The 18,089-nt window shown below is 37.9% G+C and overlaps 1 protein-coding gene across 5 annotated transcripts in view; it reads left to right on the forward strand.

The window, feature by feature from the left end:
- Positions 1 to 18,089, forward strand: part of NAP1L1 (nucleosome assembly protein 1 like 1) — a 31,580-nt gene that overhangs the window by 9,680 nt on the left and 3,811 nt on the right. For 3 of the 5 annotated variants that reach the window (XM_075080773.1, XM_075080774.1, XM_075080776.1), the window contains exons 2-14: positions 5,291 to 5,325; positions 6,054 to 6,142; positions 7,129 to 7,231; positions 10,406 to 10,547; positions 10,981 to 11,061; positions 11,310 to 11,438; positions 12,000 to 12,071; positions 12,687 to 12,826; positions 14,585 to 14,730; positions 14,813 to 14,832; positions 16,093 to 16,215; positions 16,945 to 16,977; positions 17,370 to 17,420. In XM_075080773.1, coding sequence (XP_074936874.1) covers positions 5,309 to 5,325; positions 6,054 to 6,142; positions 7,129 to 7,231; positions 10,406 to 10,547; positions 10,981 to 11,061; positions 11,310 to 11,438; positions 12,000 to 12,071; positions 12,687 to 12,826; positions 14,585 to 14,730; positions 14,813 to 14,832; positions 16,093 to 16,215; positions 16,945 to 16,977; positions 17,370 to 17,420 — 1,146 coding nt within the window. In that variant the 5' untranslated portion in view covers positions 5,291 to 5,308. The remainder of the gene's footprint in view (positions 1 to 5,290; positions 5,326 to 6,053; positions 6,143 to 7,128; positions 7,232 to 10,405; positions 10,548 to 10,980; positions 11,062 to 11,309; positions 11,439 to 11,999; positions 12,072 to 12,686; positions 12,827 to 14,584; positions 14,731 to 14,812; positions 14,833 to 16,092; positions 16,216 to 16,944; positions 16,978 to 17,369; positions 17,421 to 18,089) is intronic. The other 2 variants (XM_075080775.1, XM_075080777.1) reach the window with 1 other exon arrangement.

Below are 18,089 nucleotides of genomic sequence, written 5' to 3' on the forward strand. Positions count from 1 at the left end.
GCTGAGATCTGCTGGTGGCCTGCCAGCCTTAGGGCTTGTGCAAAAAAAGCTGCTGTTTTGCTGGAGGGACTGTCTCAGGAAGGTCTTGCTGCTTCAGCTGACTCCTAATTCACCTCCCTGTGACCTGTCTTCCTGAGGCTGAGCGGATGTCAGGGTAATCTAATACTGGCATGCTTACTTGGGACACTTAAGGCTGACCTTCAAAAGGAAAGGCTTCTCACCAGAGGGTTTATGTCCTAGCTGTAACGTGGCTGGTGCTGCTGTGCAGACTCAGGCTGGTTTCTGTGTGGATAAGGGCAGGCTGGGAAAAAAAGACTGGGAAGGGCTGAATACTTACGGTTTGTGTTTGTCTTCACTTGAGCAAAATTACTTGGAAAAGAAAATTAAAACTTACTAATGGGTACCTTGAGGATGAACACATGGCAGTATCATTATTAGTTCCTGCATGTGTTGAACTACATTTCTTAAGAACTGTGACAGATTAAAGAGGTGAAGTGTCCATTAAACAACACGAAAATAGCAAATTTTTATACCTTTTTGGCAAGATTTAAGTTTTTAAGGGAGTTCTGCTAATTTTTAGTAATAATGCAAGATGCATACAAAATGGTGGCTAAGCTTGTGCTGGATTAACAGTCTCCTAACATTCCTGTTTTGAAAAAGAACACATTTCTTGTGATGGCAGGTGGGCTTGTGATTGAGCTTAGGCTACCTGTGTGAAAGAGGTTTTAAACTTTAGTCTTTAGAAAGCTTGCACCAGAGCTTGCTTTTCTGTGCTTTTGCTTCCTTTTTGTAGTATGAACTTCCTTTGCATTTAAAGCCTTGCAAAGATAAGATAACTTTCTTTTCCTCTGCATATTTTTAGTGAGCAGCAAAACATTGCAAGTGAAGCCTCTGGGCACCTCTAATTTTGCTCTATGTAAACATAATGCACTGCTACTGGCTGTAGCTGTTTAAGTAACGGGGGAAATCACATATTTTACAAATAAAGAGGTTATTTGCCTGCTGGCTTTTGAACAGAGGCGGCGGCTACCTTTTCTTGGTACTCATAAGCCTTTTCTTGCAGTCAGGAGGCCTAGATTATAAGTAGTCTCTCAGCCCAAAGCAATCACCCAGACACTGAGGCTTGAAGCAACAGAGCATCTGTAGCCAAGTTTGTTATAATCCTGCACTAACAACTGGTGAACACTTGTCTCCCGAGGATTACTTCAAGGAGTGATAACAGCGAATGCTTCTTGCTGCTCACGTGACAAGGTGTGGCTGCTGTTCACAATCCTAAATTCACCTGTGAAACAAACCAGAAAGGACGGCTATATCTTTGTTGTGGAAGGCTGTCATATGAGTACTATATCCAAAGATGTAGTTTTGGGGAGATACTGCAAAATAAATACTGCAGTGATGTATTCTAGTATTGCTGATTGTGGTACATACTGTACCTGAAGCTCTTGATACTGGGCTAGGACCTTGTTATTAGGTGTTGTGCAAAACCAGTGGAGGTTGTTTGCTCTTAAGGAAGGCATTTTCTCAATGCTCGTCTGCGTCTACAGTTTTTTTTATCAGTGGAAACTGGTAAAAAACTTTGCAGAACTGGTAAGAACTGGTAAAAAAACTAGTTAGAAACTTTGCAGAAAAGCTTATGGTTGTAAAGGGCAATGAACTAAATGATGCCACTATATATCCATGCTAGTGGGTTGCACAGATTAGTCTAAATGTCTGTCAATGTAGTTCTGTTGGCACAGTGCCTTGTAGCCTCCTCATGCAAGAACTGTTGTCTAGAGCTGGCAGATGACAGTGTCATGACAAACAGTAGTATCTCCTCAGTTTGAAGAACAACTCTTCCAACTGCAAATGTTCTGATATCGAGTTGTGTAAAAAGCAGAGGAAAGATTAAAGGATGAGACAGGAAAAAGACTGATGCAAGGAGAATAGGAAAAATGGGGTGAGGTAGATAGGAACACACTGGAGGTAGGCTCTGAAGTTGACAGCTGTTTGATATGGTCTATTTTAATTTCCAAAAAATCTTTGAAGAATATTATTCAAAGTATGAGTAAACTAGGACATAGTTGGGAAAACATACAGTGCTTGCATGGATTTTTTTAAAAGCCAGGAGGCAGGGGGTGAGTAACTGTCTCTTGCAATGAGGAGAGAGAGGGGCAGATGCTGGACTTCCATGGGGTTCTGTAAGGAGATGAATGCCTTCAGCATGGGCACAAGTGATCTTGGATAGAGGAATGAGCAGGGAAAGGATGAAGGTTGCTGATGACAGGTACTTGTTCAGAATGGTGAAAACAAGGGCCCGCTGAGGAACTCAAGAACACAGACTGCTGGTGAAACAACTTCTGCCACACTGTTGTGCAGTGTAGAAAAATCTTAGTTACGAACTCTGAGCTGAATGTTGCAATTCAGAAACAGGATTTTAGCACTTTGATACTTGAGTGATAACATCAGCTTCCCTGCGTGGTTTCAGGGAAGATGAGGACTAGTTTGAGGCCAAAATTTATTATGATGTTGTCAAATACCTGCACTTCCTGAGCCAGCATATTTCTGAACGTGAGTGAAAGCTAGAAGAGTTTCTGGGGGAATTCTTCCCATGTCATTGCCTTTTTTTTCCCCCTAGGCATCTTCTGATGGCCACTGTTGGAGCTGGGATGGATACTTCTTATTTTTCAGGCATGACTTGGTCATAGGCAATCTCCTGTCCTCATTTAGAAAAAAAAGTTTAAGTGAATTCTAGAAGTCGGTCTCTTTCAGCAAACCTATATTTAAGGTATTTCAGCTGCTGTTTCACCTAGCCCACTGGCTTAGTGAGACCACAGGGGTTGTGTTGTCACTGGTTATACCTTTGTTAAAAGAACTGCCTCTGGTTTTATGGAAAATGAAGCTGTATTTGATGGGGAGAGTGGAGAGAGGAAATGTTGGTGTCTACAAGGAGCAATAATAGTTTGTGAATGTGAACAGTGTCACATTTGCATAAAAATGTGGGAAGGGCAGGTGGACTGTGCATCTGGTGGTGTTTTGCACAGTGATACTACCGGTCTCTGTGAAAAGGTCCTGCATGAAGAACAAATTAAGAGAAAATGTGTAAAGAAAAATTATTTAGCATGGATAAAATAGTTTACAAATCAGAAATAATGCTAATTGTTATGTTGCTTCAGAAATACGGAGACATCTAAATGAGTTGTAATTGTATGTTTTCAGTTTCTTTAGGCCTTCAGTCCATGCTGTCCTTAGAGAATGATATCCAAAGGAGACTCTTTAGAATTGTTATATAGGCAGCTTGCATCCATGCGTAAACCTGAAGTCACGTGACAGGCATATGTGATCTGAATTTTGAGAAACTTAAAATTAGTCAAAAATGTTACTGGAACCCTGCGATTTCTTACTGAGTTGTTAGATGTCCTTTAGTTTATGGTAGTGCTGCTATTCTATTTGATAGCAAATACTGAATTATTTTTTCTGAAATCAATAAGTAGTTCGTTCTCTAATTTTTCTGCATACTAGGGAATTGAACCTTTTTATGTGCAGTCTCCTAAATACTTTATTGTCACTGTAAAGTTGTGGTCCTAAATGAAAACATCAAATACTTCCTTCCCATGTAATTATTGGGAAGTAGTTATGACACCAGAGAAAAATATATTTTGATTATATCTGCATAGAATGTAGGTGTTGAATTCTGAAGTTTAGGTTCTAACGTGTCTCTTCATATTGACTGTTAATGTCCTGATCTTACTGGGATTGTGCTCATGTGTTACATACTTCGGACAGATCAAATGCAATTTTCTCATTTCTTTTTTTTTCCCTGGTACACACACCTCCAACACTTTGACTAAAATTCTCATTAGAATGCATTATGAGGTGTTGAACTGCCAGAAAGAAATTTGACTGTTTTTAGCTTACTGGACAGCAGCTAAAATGGGGACTCTAAAGCAGTGGTTTCCAGACTCCCTGGACCAGTGGATTATTCTTGGTACTTGGTGTCTCCTGAACCCTTGGACCTAAGACAGCAGTAATGGAATGGTGTTTTCTTGTGTGTAGCACTGTCTCTGACTTCAAGCTACCTGGAATATCTCTTTGGAGACAAGGCTCACAAGTACTGTTTTGCTGGTAGAAAATATTATTCATCTTGTAATACATTTGAGAACATAGGTGCTTCACCGTATGCAAGATTTGCAACATTCTCAACATATAATGTTCACACACAATAACTAGAAACGTGTTTATTATGATACTGTGATACTGCAGAAAATTTTGATAATTCAGGTCATGGAAGTTAGTCGTGTTTAAATAGCTTGGCGCCTGGCATAAAACTTTTTTTTAAGTTGCAATTATCTGGATATTCTGAGGAACTACTTGGATCTGTTTTGTAAAGCTGGGATTAAAAGTAAACCCACAAAAATGTGGCTTTAATATTAAAAGAAACTGACTTAGCTGTAAGTATCCTCTATCTGCAATTACATGCTGGAAAAGAGTAAACAGTTACTAAAAGGGTTCAGTACCCTTTTTGCTTCAGTTTTTCTCAGGTTATATTTCAATTCTATACTTAAGACAGGACTAATTTTCAATCTGCTATATTAGTACAGTCCTATGATACAAAAAGCAAAATGGCATTTTGCTGGTACTTAAATTTCACATAATGACAGAATGGTAGGGGTTGGAAGGGACCTCTGGAGACCATCGTGTCCAACCCCGCTGCTTGAGCAGGCACACCCAGAGCAGGGGGCACAGGACTGCGTCCAGGTGGATTTTGAATGTCTCCAGGGAAGGAGACTCTGCAACTTCCCTGGGCAGCCTGTTCCACTCTTCAGTCACCCTCACAGGAAGGTTTTTCCTCATATTGAGGTGAAACTTCCTGTGTTCCACCTTGTGCCCGTTGCCCCTTGTCCTGTCACTGGGCACTATTGAAAAGAGTCCAGTCCCATCGTCCTGACACCCACCCTTTAGATATTTATACATATTGATGAGATTCCCCCTCAGTCTTCTCTTCTCCTGGCTCAACAGACCCAGGTCTCTCAGCCTTTCCTCATAAGGGAGATGCTCCAGTCGAAAATTTAATTGAGTAAATTTATGTGAGTAGATCTATTGGTGCTAAACCAGAACAAAGTTTTTCAGTATTTCTCTATGCTTTAGAGTTCAAAAAGTGCATGGGAAATGTGCCACTCTACAGACTATAATATGTATTTTTCCTGTTCCTTAAAGCTGACGTGGTTTGTTTCTTTCCTCTTTAGTATTACAGCACTTGCATGTAGACCTTTTAATGCTGCTGTTCTTATACTTTTGGTTTTTTTTCCTCTAGAGTTCGAAATCTAGCAGAATGGCAGACATAGACAAGTAAGTAAAATCTGTAGATTACTGAGGCTCAGACTGTGTCCTATGCTGTACTTCAGATGGCTGTGATCTCCAGACACTTAATAGATGGGGTCTGGGTAGTGATCTTGGCACTGTGGCAAGATGTGAGGTTTACAGCATGTGGGAGAAAAACTTGAGTTGCTCATGTCAGATGGTTTTGAGATCTTAATTGTAAGTAAATCTGAGACTGGGCAAGGCATCAGTCAACTTACTATGTTAGTTGGAGTGTTCTGGAGGGGAAAACCCAATAGTACTGCCCACTACTATTTTTTCACTGTATGTAGTTTTTTCTGTACTTCAAATGCTCCTATTTTGTGGCATTCAAACTGTAGTTTAGGTGAATGTACCCTCGCTTCTCAAGGCCCGCATATCTTACAAAGAGGATGTGTAGAGCAGAAAGGGGGGGGGGGCCTTGACTTGTTGGTATGAACAGGAGCTGAAGGAATAATTTTATAAAAAGGAATCTTCGAAATTCTGCAGAGCTGCTAGTTCTTTAAACTGTTCTCAGATTGTTGAATGTGAAGCTCAAATCTATGAAGACAAATTTGGCTTTGGCTATTAAGGCTTCTAGTTTGTCATAGATCAAAACCGATGCAACGGTGTACTTCTACCCACATGATCTGTAATGATCTGTAACTTGAGCTCTTTAAGCTTATTATACTATTTCATAAAATTAACTTCTTGATCCTGTTATTGAATACTCCTAATAGCAAAGAACAGTCTGAACTTGATCAACAGGATATGGAAGATGTTGAAGAAGTAGAAGAAGAAGAAACTGGTGAAGATGCTAACAGCAAAGGTAATGTTGAAAACAAGGGCTTCTAAGTTGCTGCTTACTTGCTTTCTAATTAATGTATTAAATGGATTTTACTGCTTAAAAGAATGGGAGATGGTGAAACGTAACGCTGCACAACTGTTTAAACTCTGAAGCAAGGACTTTTTTTTTCCAGTTGTATGATTTTTATTAGTTGTCTTCAGTAACTTATTTTAGTCAAGGTTAGTATCAGTTCAGGCAGCACTGGCCACCTGTAAGGATGTATAATTGGAAAAGAAAGGATTACTGTGTGTATGTGACTAGATTTGCTCAAAACTAACAACAGCTAAAAGCTTTTAAAGTGTGAAGCCTTGGGTGGAAAAAATCAGGTGCATATATGTGTGTGTTGTCTCTTTTTGATCAGTTGCTTAGTAGTTTGCTGTGGAGTTGTTTAATTGTGAACAGAACAAAATCATGCTTAGTGTTACCACTCTTAAAATCGATAAATCATTTTTTTCCCCTCAACTAAAAAAACCTGAACATGTATCAGAATACTTGTTTTGTCTGCGCTGCACAGTCTTACTCATGCTTTGTAGTTGAAGACTGGGGGCACAGATAGAACCTGAAGAGCAAGTAGCCAAAACAGAAATAACTAATAATCTCTGCAATAAAATGATTTGGACTGCTGATAGTGCCACATCATGTGATTGCTTGAACAGAATTCAAAATAAAAGCAGTCAAGGCAAAACTGATGCTTTTAGGGGCATCATATAAAACCTTCCCTTTTGACAAAAAACTGAGCTTGCTGAATAGTGGCCATTTTAATCAAGGTGCTGCTTCGATGTTCAGAATAGGATGGATTTGATCCATGCTTCCAAAACGGAGAGGTGTTTGAAATACTTCTTTGCCTGTGTTTGTTTTTACAAGTGTATATGTAGTAAGCTTACTGCTCTTTTGTAGTATTTAAGTAACTGTCAAGATTAGTCCAAAAGATGCACTTGGCACTTACATAATTTTCTTTCTTAATTTAGCTCGGCAGTTGACTGTGCAGATGATGCAAAATCCTCAGATTCTTGCAGCCCTTCAGGAAAGACTGGATGGTCTGGTAGGAACATCTACAGGATATATAGAAAGGTAGAGTATTTGTTCAGTACGAGCAGAGTAATATAAATGGTTCTTTTGCTTTCTGAATACTGTTGTCTGTAGGATTAATAGTCAAACAGCTGTGCTGCCTAGATAACAGGAAAACTAATATAGTCTCTGTGGTGTGTCTCAGAATTAGAGCTCTTATTTAGGCTTTTATGAAGAAAAGAATGCTAAAATACTTACACTGGCTGACCCTGTCCCCTGCAGTTACAATATGGTACACACTTTTAAAAGATACTTTCCTGCTACTTGGAATGTCTTCTGTAGCTTTGCCTTAATCATGGAACATCAGTTATCTTAAGTATGGACAAATACTTGGAGACCTAGTATCTCCAATACAGTGATTTTTTTAGAGTATAACCAGGAACTAATAAAATTAGGAATGTTATATCAGTACTTCATTTGGTCTCCTTATGTACCAAAACTTGCAACAACCTCTTGCTAAAATTTCCTTTGTGATCTGCATTAACAGATAGGATTTCCTGTCTCTCTTATGTAATTTCTGATTGTGTACAAACACTTCACCACATCCACAGGAACTGTAAAGCATACAAGTCTCTTGCTGTGATAGGGTCCTACCTTGCTATTGACTTGAACTGGGGCAGCTACTGAGTAACAGGTGTTGCTACTGCTGCTACTCCTACTCATACCACTTTCCTGTTATAGATGATAGCATGGAAGAAAAACCCCTTTAACTAACAGCCTTCCTTAATAAATACTGGCCCAGGAAAGAGCATGGAGTCAAAGGGTATGCAGGCTCTCTCTCTTCGAGATACTGTTCACCACAGGTTTTCTATACCCAATATTTTTAATCTCTTTTTCAACAGATATCAATTAACCTCTACTAATCTTTCAGGTCCTTGATCTAAGAAGTGAACAAGTGGTAACATTGATTTACATGGCATTCTTCTAGTCAGCTGCTTTATAAGATACTGTATCATTTCTTCATCAATTCCAAGTACAGTAGTGCATTCTCTATCGCAAAAGAATTGCAATGTTGCCATTGTTACCAAATGCTTACCTAACTTGCAGTACAAAAATAGCTGAAAAATGTATGTAACTTGCCTGCACTTTCTCAACATGTGCATGCTGACTTAACCATGTTACAGGTGCCTCTTACATGTCTTCCCAAGTATTATTTTGAGCTTATTTATCTGCAGAGTCTAGACACTAAGATGACACAAAAGCCAACAGGAATCTGGGATCCTAACAGCCTGTTACGTGGGCTGTTAAGGAACTAAATGCATAAGCTAGTAGGAAACCAAACAGGTCCCAGAAAAACATCTCTTTGCTCAGGCTTAGAATCTGCTAACTGCCTGGCAGCTATCCAGCAACTTACCTCTTCACCTGTGCCTGGCCACAATAATTTTAATGAAACTTTTGTAGAGTAGAATTTGCCTCAACTGCTCACAGGAGGCGGTATTCTTCTGTAATTATAACATTTGCTAGTGGCTTGTATTCAGAGCAACAGTTTTACTTGCTGTTGATGTGCTTGCTCAGTTCAGCTCGCACTTCTTGGTTTGCTTCTCTGTTTTGGATTTACTTTGTAAAAGTTGTCTCTTTCATGAAATTGCCTTTTCTTTTTGAAGTACAGAGTTTATAAAGGTAGTGGATGTACAAATTATGAAACACGAACTAGTTGGCATGGACTGGAACAAAATGTAGCTTTGACACATGCAAAAGATTCTAGCTTCTTTAACAAAGGGGTTAAAATCTTTACCCTGACACACTGGAGTTGGACACGCTGCATCTATGGCACTACTTTTTAGAAATTTCATAGTGTTTTTATATGCAATTGCTAGGACCACTACTCTTAATCTAAGTATTGGCATGGGGCATTAAGTGATTGCTGTATGACTTACCTGTGTGGCTGTATTAATTTTCCTCCTTAACATTTTTTTCCTGAACTGACTGAACTTGCTACTTAATTTGCTGTTAGTTCTGATATTGTACTTGAAGATAAAATTACAGCAAATGATTAACTTGACTAACTTCTGGAAAAATGTCAGAGTAACAAGAATGTTATCAACCCTTTAGGAACATACATAACTAAATTTAAAGTTTTTGGTAGTTCATGTAGCAGATGCACTTTTGCCCAAACTGGAAGGTTAAGGGAAGTCTTGATTTCTTGGTGGTCTGCATATTAGTAACCAGAAATAGTATATTCGTGTTGAGCATAAAGTCATCAGGGAGAAGGCTTCTGCATTTTAAAGTGAACAAGGATGTTGAAAAAGATGCTTGTCCTACCTGATAGAGGTAAGATAGCTTTAACACAAACTTTCAGTATTTAACTGAAAGTTAACCTCCTGTAACCTAAAGCTGGTCCTAACAATTAAAAGCTGTTGTTTACTACTGTGTTCTAAATAAATACATACTGCTTAAATAAAATAAATATGGGAAGCTAACTGTAATCTTCTGTAGCTTTATGCTGGGGTTTGGCAATGGAGGCTGTCAGCAATCTACCCCATAAATCTCACCAGCTGCCTTGATGTACAGGTGACTTTGTCCTAACAGTAAGTCTGCGTTAGCTTATTTTACAAAAGTGAAACTAGTATTAAAGAGTTGTAGCTGACAAGTATTTATAGAGAGGATGGCATTAATTGCTTTCCTTTTACACAGGTATAATACAGTGGCTCATTTAGCAAAATAGTTCTGGCTCATTTTGGGAGTGACAGGATGTTAGAACACAGTAGTACCAGCTGCTTTCCTGAGTGAAACAAAAACGTGAACTTTGAAGGTGGACTTTGTTATTGAAGTAATAATTCAATCACCTCCAAACTTTTTCATAAAAACAAGCCAGTTAGTGATTAGACCTTTCATAATTCTCCTCAGTTGTATGAATTGACTATGCTGCTTATTGATAATGTAAAACTCATTTTTAGAATGAAGTTTTATTGCACAAATTTGTCTTGTGATTGACCCAGGTGTTTGGAACGGTCTGGTTCTAATTCAGGTTAAGCCTCAGTTTAAAAGCCTGTGCTAACAGTTTCAATCCGCATGGTACAGTGGGTTGTAGTTTTGACTTGTTCAGCTTTCTAAAGCTTAAAGTAGAGTGTAAAATCTGTTTTGATGCAAGTTGGTTATTAAGGGGGCTGGTTAAGGAGGGGTCAATATGTGCTTAGCATGCAGTGTTAGTAACTGTTTCTTCACTGAATTTTTCAGCTTGCCTAAAGTTGTTAAAAGACGTGTGAATGCTCTCAAGAACCTTCAAGTTCAGTGTGCACAGATAGAAGCTAAGTTCTATGAGGAAGTTCATGAGCTGGAAAGAAAGTATGCTGCTCTCTATCAGCCCTTATTTGACAAGGTATTTTAATGCTAATCTGATTTGTACTTAAACTTCAGCTGAAACACAAGGGAATATGAACTGAAAGCTTCTGCATGTTCTGAATTATTTCTGTCTCATATGTGCCCATTCAATTCAGTTGACACCATTTTACCATCCATGTGAATGTCAACTAAAAGAAGGGGCAGAAAGATTCAGTCTGTTCCATGGTGACTAAATTCACTTCAATATACCAGGCCTCATCTTGTTAATCGAGCAGATGTCAGATCATATGGTAACCTTTCTGGAACTTCGGAGCTTATTTCAGTGTGTTGAAAAACTCGTAACTGCTGAGTTGTCTTCTATGGCCAGATGAAACAGCTTTGATAAACAGTTAATGTATTACTAATTGTGTGACTTTAGGCTGGTTGCAATGACTAGGAAATGTGAAAATACTCTTGGTTTAATCTTCCAGCGAAGTGAAATCATCAATGCAATTTATGAACCTACAGAGGAAGAATGTGAATGGAAAGCAGATGTCGAAGAAGAAATTTCAGTGAGTATCATAATTGATTCACATCAATATCTCAGGCTTTAGTATGAAACAAGATTTAGTGCAGTAACTAAAGTTAAAAAAAACACTGGGTGCATAGTGATTGCTTGCTTATAGTAATAACTCATAATGATTGCTTAAAGCATGCACATGAAATTTAATCTGTACAGGTATCAATGCAACACTGTTAACGAACCTTGTGGGCACTCTTTTAAGATTAAAAAAAAACCTAACATTTTTATTCTATCAAGGAGGAAATGAAAGAGAAAGCCAAGCTTGAAGAGGAAAAAAAGGATGAAGAAAAAGAAGACCCTAAAGGAATCCCAGAATTTTGGCTGACAGTATTCAAGAACGTGGACTTGCTCAGTGATATGGTTCAGGTAGGTGATGGTTCAGGCTTTTTTGGAGTTGCATTAGTACTTAATCCAAGTGTCTCTTAAGAAAGGAGCAGAAACAGTACATTACTTGATGTGTCTGTTAGAGTGAAAATGGAACAAGTACTTGGATGGACAAGTACAGCACGGGGTTGGACTAGATGGCCTCTAAGAGACCCTTCCAACCTAAACTATTCTGATTCTATGACTCTGGTACTTTAATCAACTGAAAGCACAGAGCAGTCTGAAATACTTTCTTACTGTGTTGTCAATTATTGAACTTAAGGTTACTCATACACCTTCTGTGTTTATAGGAGTGTGTGTATAAGATGTGTATTAGATATTGCTAAAAACTAACTTGGCATTAGCATGGATTTAGGTTGTGCACTGCAGTGGAAACTCTGTACGGCCACTGTTGCCATCTACTGGTCATATTCATGAAGATGTTTCAGTAACAAGGTTGTCATATGCAAAACTCATTCTAATTATGTCTTTATCTCTGCAGGGTCTTACATCTGTGTCCAGTTTAATGCTATGAAAATTGAACAAGCTGTGTTTTCTTTACAGGAACATGATGAACCTATCCTGAAACACTTAAAAGATATTAAAGTGAAGTTTTCAGAAGTTGGACAGCCTATGGTTAGTTAACCTATTAAACAAGATTACTTTTGTGTTATCTTAAGGCTTATTTGTATATTAGTGTGGTTTGTGATAGTTGTCTTATGGCAATCATGAGAAATATGCAGCTGCTGCTTGTCTTCTGAAAAACAGCACAAGGACTAGTACTAATCTTGCTTCAAATTTTGATGAATTAATAACTTGCCTTTAATATCTGATTATTAAGTTTCACCATTAAATTTTGATACCTTCAGGTACTTTTTGTATAATTGTTATAATTTGATACAGTTTTCGTGTCTGAAATCAGATAGCTTGCTAAGTGTTAATATTTTAAATTCAGAAGTTCTTTCTATACATTAGGACCAGGAAAGCTGTACATTGGGAGATCTTGTGTCATTACCGCAAGCAGTACATTAATTAACAAGCACGAGATCCATGTGGTAAATCAAAACATTAGAAGACTTATTGTACAACTTGGTAAAGATATGTAACTTATTCTAGAATTTGCTGCCCATTTCAATTTTGGAGTATATATTCCATTGCTTATGTATTTTTGGTTTTAGATTTTAGGTATTTAGAAGTTAAAGGTATGTGTTGCTACACTGCTAAAGTTGTCACTCTGCAATTCTTTTTAAGAGTTTCACATTAGAATTTCATTTTGAACCAAATGACTACTTCACAAATGAAATATTGACAAAGACATACAGAATGAGGTCAGAGCCAGATGATTCTGATCCCTTCTCCTTTGATGGACCGGAAATCATGGGTTGTACAGGGTAAGTGCTAATAAATAACACTAAGGCAATGTAATGGTTTCTTCCTTAGCATTATCCAGCTTAGACTTCCAGCATCTTGTGGAGATGCTGGAAAAGAGATTGCTACCTAATAACTTATAAGCAGCTGGGTTCAACTTGAGTTTTTAGTGTTTTCCAGTAATTCCAATACAATATATAAACCCACATATTTTATATTATGTATTTTATAAGTGCATATATATTATTATATACATATACTTTAAAAACAATCTAATCAGTATTTATCTAGAAATACTGTTCTGCAATCACTAAAACTGAATTGGAAGGTGGGTGGTGTTACCTTTTTGTAGGCCTTGATAGCTTTTTTCAAAATTTGTTTGAGCACTTTTAATCTTTTTGTATTTCTGACACACAGCATTTTGGGAAGTCTATTCCACTTTTACTTTCTATGTTGCGGTTGTCCAGTTTGTTTATAAGTGTTGGATGCTTGCCTCTGAGTGTCTTCCAGTTGATCTATTTGAGAAATGGAGAACAGTCATCTCCTATTAACGCCAGGTTCCTCATGATTTTAAAGAGCTGTCACACTCCTTTCTCTGATGTCTTTTGTTCTAAATGAGCTGTTATTCCTCACACTAAATCTCTTTATTCTGTACACGTCCCTGTTCTCGTGAACAGAAGGACGAGAGAAACCTGAGTTGTACATAATTAGCCTATGGGTACATCAGGGCTCTATGCATCACAGGCTGTTCAGTTGCTTTCATGCTCAAGTCTCTTTAATGTTCTGACTGATCTTCTGAGTGATAATAACTAATTTAGAGCCTATCACTGCATAGTTGGGGTTGGTTTTGCCCATATATTAATCTGCAGTTACTGAGAGTGACTTTTATTTACCACTTCATTTCTCAGTCACTTAATGTAACACGTTTCTGCAAATGTCCTGTAAGACTTATCAAAGCTACTCAAGCACTTAAGGCTAAAACTATTTTGTCTTCCTCAGTTTGAACTGGTTTTGAAAAGCATAAATCCTGGTAGAAGTCACGGTAAGGTGACACTCAGCTTATGTAAAAATGATTTATTCCTAGCCCTTGTTTTGTGTTTTCAACTAAGACAGCTGTCTCTTATCCCAAAACAACTCACCTCCTCCCTTTGAGTCTTCAAAGGAATCTAATCAAACTTCTGCAATTGTGGATGGTCTTATTGATGTGAATTCTTCATTGACATGTCCCCAGAATTCTGTGTCAGTGTCAGACAAGCCTTTGGGCATGATTTAGCATGATAGAGTTAAAGCAAAAAAAAAAAACAAAACCACAAACCCAAAATGCAAAAAACCCACAAACTAAAAACCAACCAAAAACTACACACCTGCTTGATGCATTGTTTTAAGGGCATATTGATTACAGTGATAGGTGAGGTAAACCTTGGCGTATTACTAGCATGACTGAGAATGACATTACCTCATAATGGATAGGTAGCACTAAAAATTGTGACACCATTCTTTGATAGGAACCTAGGTGGAACTTGGTAGCAAATGAAAATGAGTATTTCAGAGATTGAGTAACGAAGGAGAAACTTTTGGATGAAACCACTTCAGCCCTAAAGTGAACCTGTTACTTTTGTTCTCAAAAGTGTAAGCTCATGAAAAGATAGCACTGAATAAATACTACCTTAATATTTCATATTCGCTGAATCCCTTGCAGTGGTGATATTCTCAGTAGGTACCTGTAACAAGGGGAATGGTATTAAGCTGCAGGTGGCTTTTTCTTTTTCTTTCCTCTCCAGTTGCCAAATAGACTGGAAAAAAGGAAAGAATGTTACTTTGAAAACCATTAAGAAGAAGCAGAAACATAAGGGTCGTGGAACAGTTAGAACAGTGACAAAAACAGTTTCCAATGACTCTTTCTTCAACTTCTTTAGTCCTCCTGAAGGTAAAGTGAACACTAGTTTATCTGCATTAATTTTAAATGTAGTATGTACTTTACTCACTTGTTTCTTCCCTTTTTTCTACAGTTCCTGAAAGTGGAGACCTGGTAAGTTGACTTACTTAAAATAAGGGGGTGGAGGGGAAACATCAGTAGAATAATTCATGCCTTTATATACAAGGTGTTTGTTGAAATTGTTTCAAATTTGGGAATATGTTAAACAGCTTCATCTTTTAACTGTTTCTGTATTTAACTGAGAATACTCACAATGAATAGTATGTATTTGAGTTTTCTGTGTTGGAAGGTGTATTTGTTGAGTTGGATGGTAGAGTTCAGTTTAGTAAAGTTTAACAGCTTATCTTTCCTAAAAGCTACCCTGTGAATTGTTAATGGTTGTACAAACATAGTGATCCTTCTATTAGCCCTTGGTCTAATGGGTGGTGTAAGTCTCTCCCTTTGGGCATTGTTTGCATGATCTTCTCTGACGGCTGCATGTATATGGTTTGTATTTTATGCTGTTAAATTCCCAAGATACTGACTCTTGGAGAAGGTAATAAAACAAGAATACGAAACTGCAAGAGCCCACTCTTCTGTGTGCTCAATAGTAGAAAACTCTGTGGCAATAAGGCATGCTTTTGTAAGGAGGAAAACTACCAAAAATACTTAACAGTTCTGAGTACGTCATGCAGCTGGAGTGAGAAATCTGATTAAAGCCTACAGAACCATGCTGTTAAAACTCCAGTTGGCATTGACACCAAAATCTGTATGTTCATAATGTTAAAAAAAACTTTAAAAAATGAAGGTTTTTTAATTGAAGATAACTTCTCAGATGGGAGACAGCAGAATACTTGGTGTGTAAACAAAAGGAGTGAAAACCTACGATTGGCTTGGAGAGCATTCTTAGGTGTCCACGTGCTTCGCAATGGGAATCATGGAGGTGATGCACTGTAGGGATCAGAATTAGCTTGTAAAATCTTTAGATAGGCTCACCTGACTAGTGTTTAGTTCTTAAGGGTATTGCGCATATGAACTGAAAGTCTATGGGAGGTATCAAACACTTTTTCTACTTAGAACAAAAGCAAGTTGGGAGCAGTACTAAAACTTTTAAGTACTAAAACTTAAACTCCAGAATTTAGAATAATTAAGCTTACTGAAGAAGCAACCCCCCACTGCATAATACGGGTAGGCTGTTTAAATTGTAAAACTTGACTCCACAATTTCAATTCTATAACGCAAGTCCTGAACCAAAAAAAAGTCAGCAAATAGGATTTGTATAAACCAGACCACATCAAAAACTATGCAACTTGTGTTTTTGTGTAAAAAGTAGTTGTCAGCTTATGGTTTAGGAAATAATATTGTGTTGTGCAGGACGATGATGCTGAAGCAATCCTTGCTGCAGACTTCGAAATAGGCCATTTCTTGCGTGAACGTATAGTCCCTCGGTCAGTATTGTACTTCACAGGAGAAGCTATTGAAGATGATGATGATGATGTGAGTATGATATTCTTTCAAAATGCTAGAAACTTTGAAATAATGTTGCTTAAAGGCTTCAGGTAATTTCTGATTTTTATAACATTGGTATTCTTAGAATGAGATGTATCGGCATTAGTTTCAGCTGAGCTTCCTGGAGTGTTCAGTAAAGAGCAGGACGAAGGCAATTAATCTTTGAAGTAGTGACTTCAGAGTTTTGTGGCAAAACTAGTGGTAGAAACGGAACATTTAGAGGATGTCTGAGTGGAATTTTTTGTGGATATGGGTAAAATATTTCCTCTCCCCAGCTCTGCATAAACAAGGACAGTTTGAGTTTGATGTGGCTAAGTCCAGCCTTAAAATTAATTTTCAGAATGTAAAATAGTAGCCCTTTGTCCAAAGCCTTGGCTGTGGGAGGTAGAAGAGGGAAGTGACTGACTGTATCTAAGGCAATCTTGCCTTAGGCTTTGAGACACCCTACTGGCCAAAAATGTTATCACAGTCTAAGCTCTGCGTGTTGCACGTCAGGAACTTACGGTAGACAGTTTTCTCTGCCAGAGCATAGCTCAAGAGACTGAGCGTTGTTCATGCTGATGCATAAAGCATTTTTAAATCTCTGTCAGATATAGGAAGTTCTCTTAGAGCACAATACAATGTGGTCTCTGGCATCTGCTTGAGTTATCTGGCTGTACTTGAACCATAAGTGGCTACGTTTATGACACTATCAAAACCATTTATTTTCTCTCCTAGTATGATGAAGAAGGTGAAGAGGCAGATGATGAGGTAAGTTGACAGATGGCCTTGATTTAAATTATTTCTGTTTTGTAGTTTATCTGGAGTTAGAGTTCCTAGAGTTTTTGAATATTCTGAACACTGTATGTATTACTTATGGAAGATACAACACATTGTTTTGTGGATCTAGGGCGAATAGTTTAAAAAAAAACCAACAACAAAACAATACCCAAACCAACCAAGGACATCCCTAAGGTATCTTACAAATTAAGTGGCAACCAATGTCAAAAGATGTGCTTTGTGGAGGGCAAACTAATACAATATATATAACTTAGTGATAATTAATGTATTTAAGAGTAGAATTCATCTTAATTTTCTTTAAAATGGTTTAAGAAGCTGAATGTGGATAAGCTAGAGAAATATAACCAAATGTTTTCTTTTAGGAGGGGGAAGAAGAAGCAGATGAAGAAAATGATCCTGATTATGAACCAAAAGTAAGGAATTAAAAATGTTTGACGTTGGTGTATACATACACACGCTTAAAATCTTATGTAGGCTAAATCTTGATTTTGAGTTTAAGTATTTAATCAATAGTTCCTGTGGTGAGGATGTTTTGGTGGAGGCTGTTTTGAGTCCCAGTTCTGACAGATGACTATTGGTAGAATAACTTCTTCAGAGTTTTTTCTCCAAGAATCTTTTGTAACTTTTGGCTTTGAGCACAGAAATTAGTCAGGCTTGGATTTCTATAAACTTGTCTTGCAGCAAGTTGCTGCTAATGATGGAAATGTTCTAGAATGGTTGTAAGGACATGTGGAGAACTGAGTAATCCGGGTTCAGTTTCGAGGAATTGTCACAAGCTGACTCTGGCACAGATTTTCCCAGCAGAGTACAAAACTGAGGCTTTTTCAGGGTAGATAATAGCAAGTCTTTTATTGCTTGAGGTAGAAGTCAAGGTTCAGGAATGCATCTACAGCCAAATAATAAAGTATGAACAGCCAAGAGCAACTGGCAGCTTTCTTATTCCATGGGAAGGGCAAAGGACTAGTCACGCTCAGTTTGCTGTAACAGTGATTGTGAGCTACTCAGGTCGTATAGCCTTTTCCTGGCTGAGGGAAAGGCTTGTTTGGCCACCTGAAAGCATCTGATGGTGGTAGGTGACAGCT

The sequence above is a fragment of the Phalacrocorax aristotelis genome, chromosome 1 (assembly GCF_949628215.1).
Source record: "Phalacrocorax aristotelis chromosome 1, bGulAri2.1, whole genome shotgun sequence".
In the NCBI taxonomy this organism is placed as follows: Eukaryota; Metazoa; Chordata; class Aves; order Suliformes; family Phalacrocoracidae; genus Phalacrocorax; species Phalacrocorax aristotelis.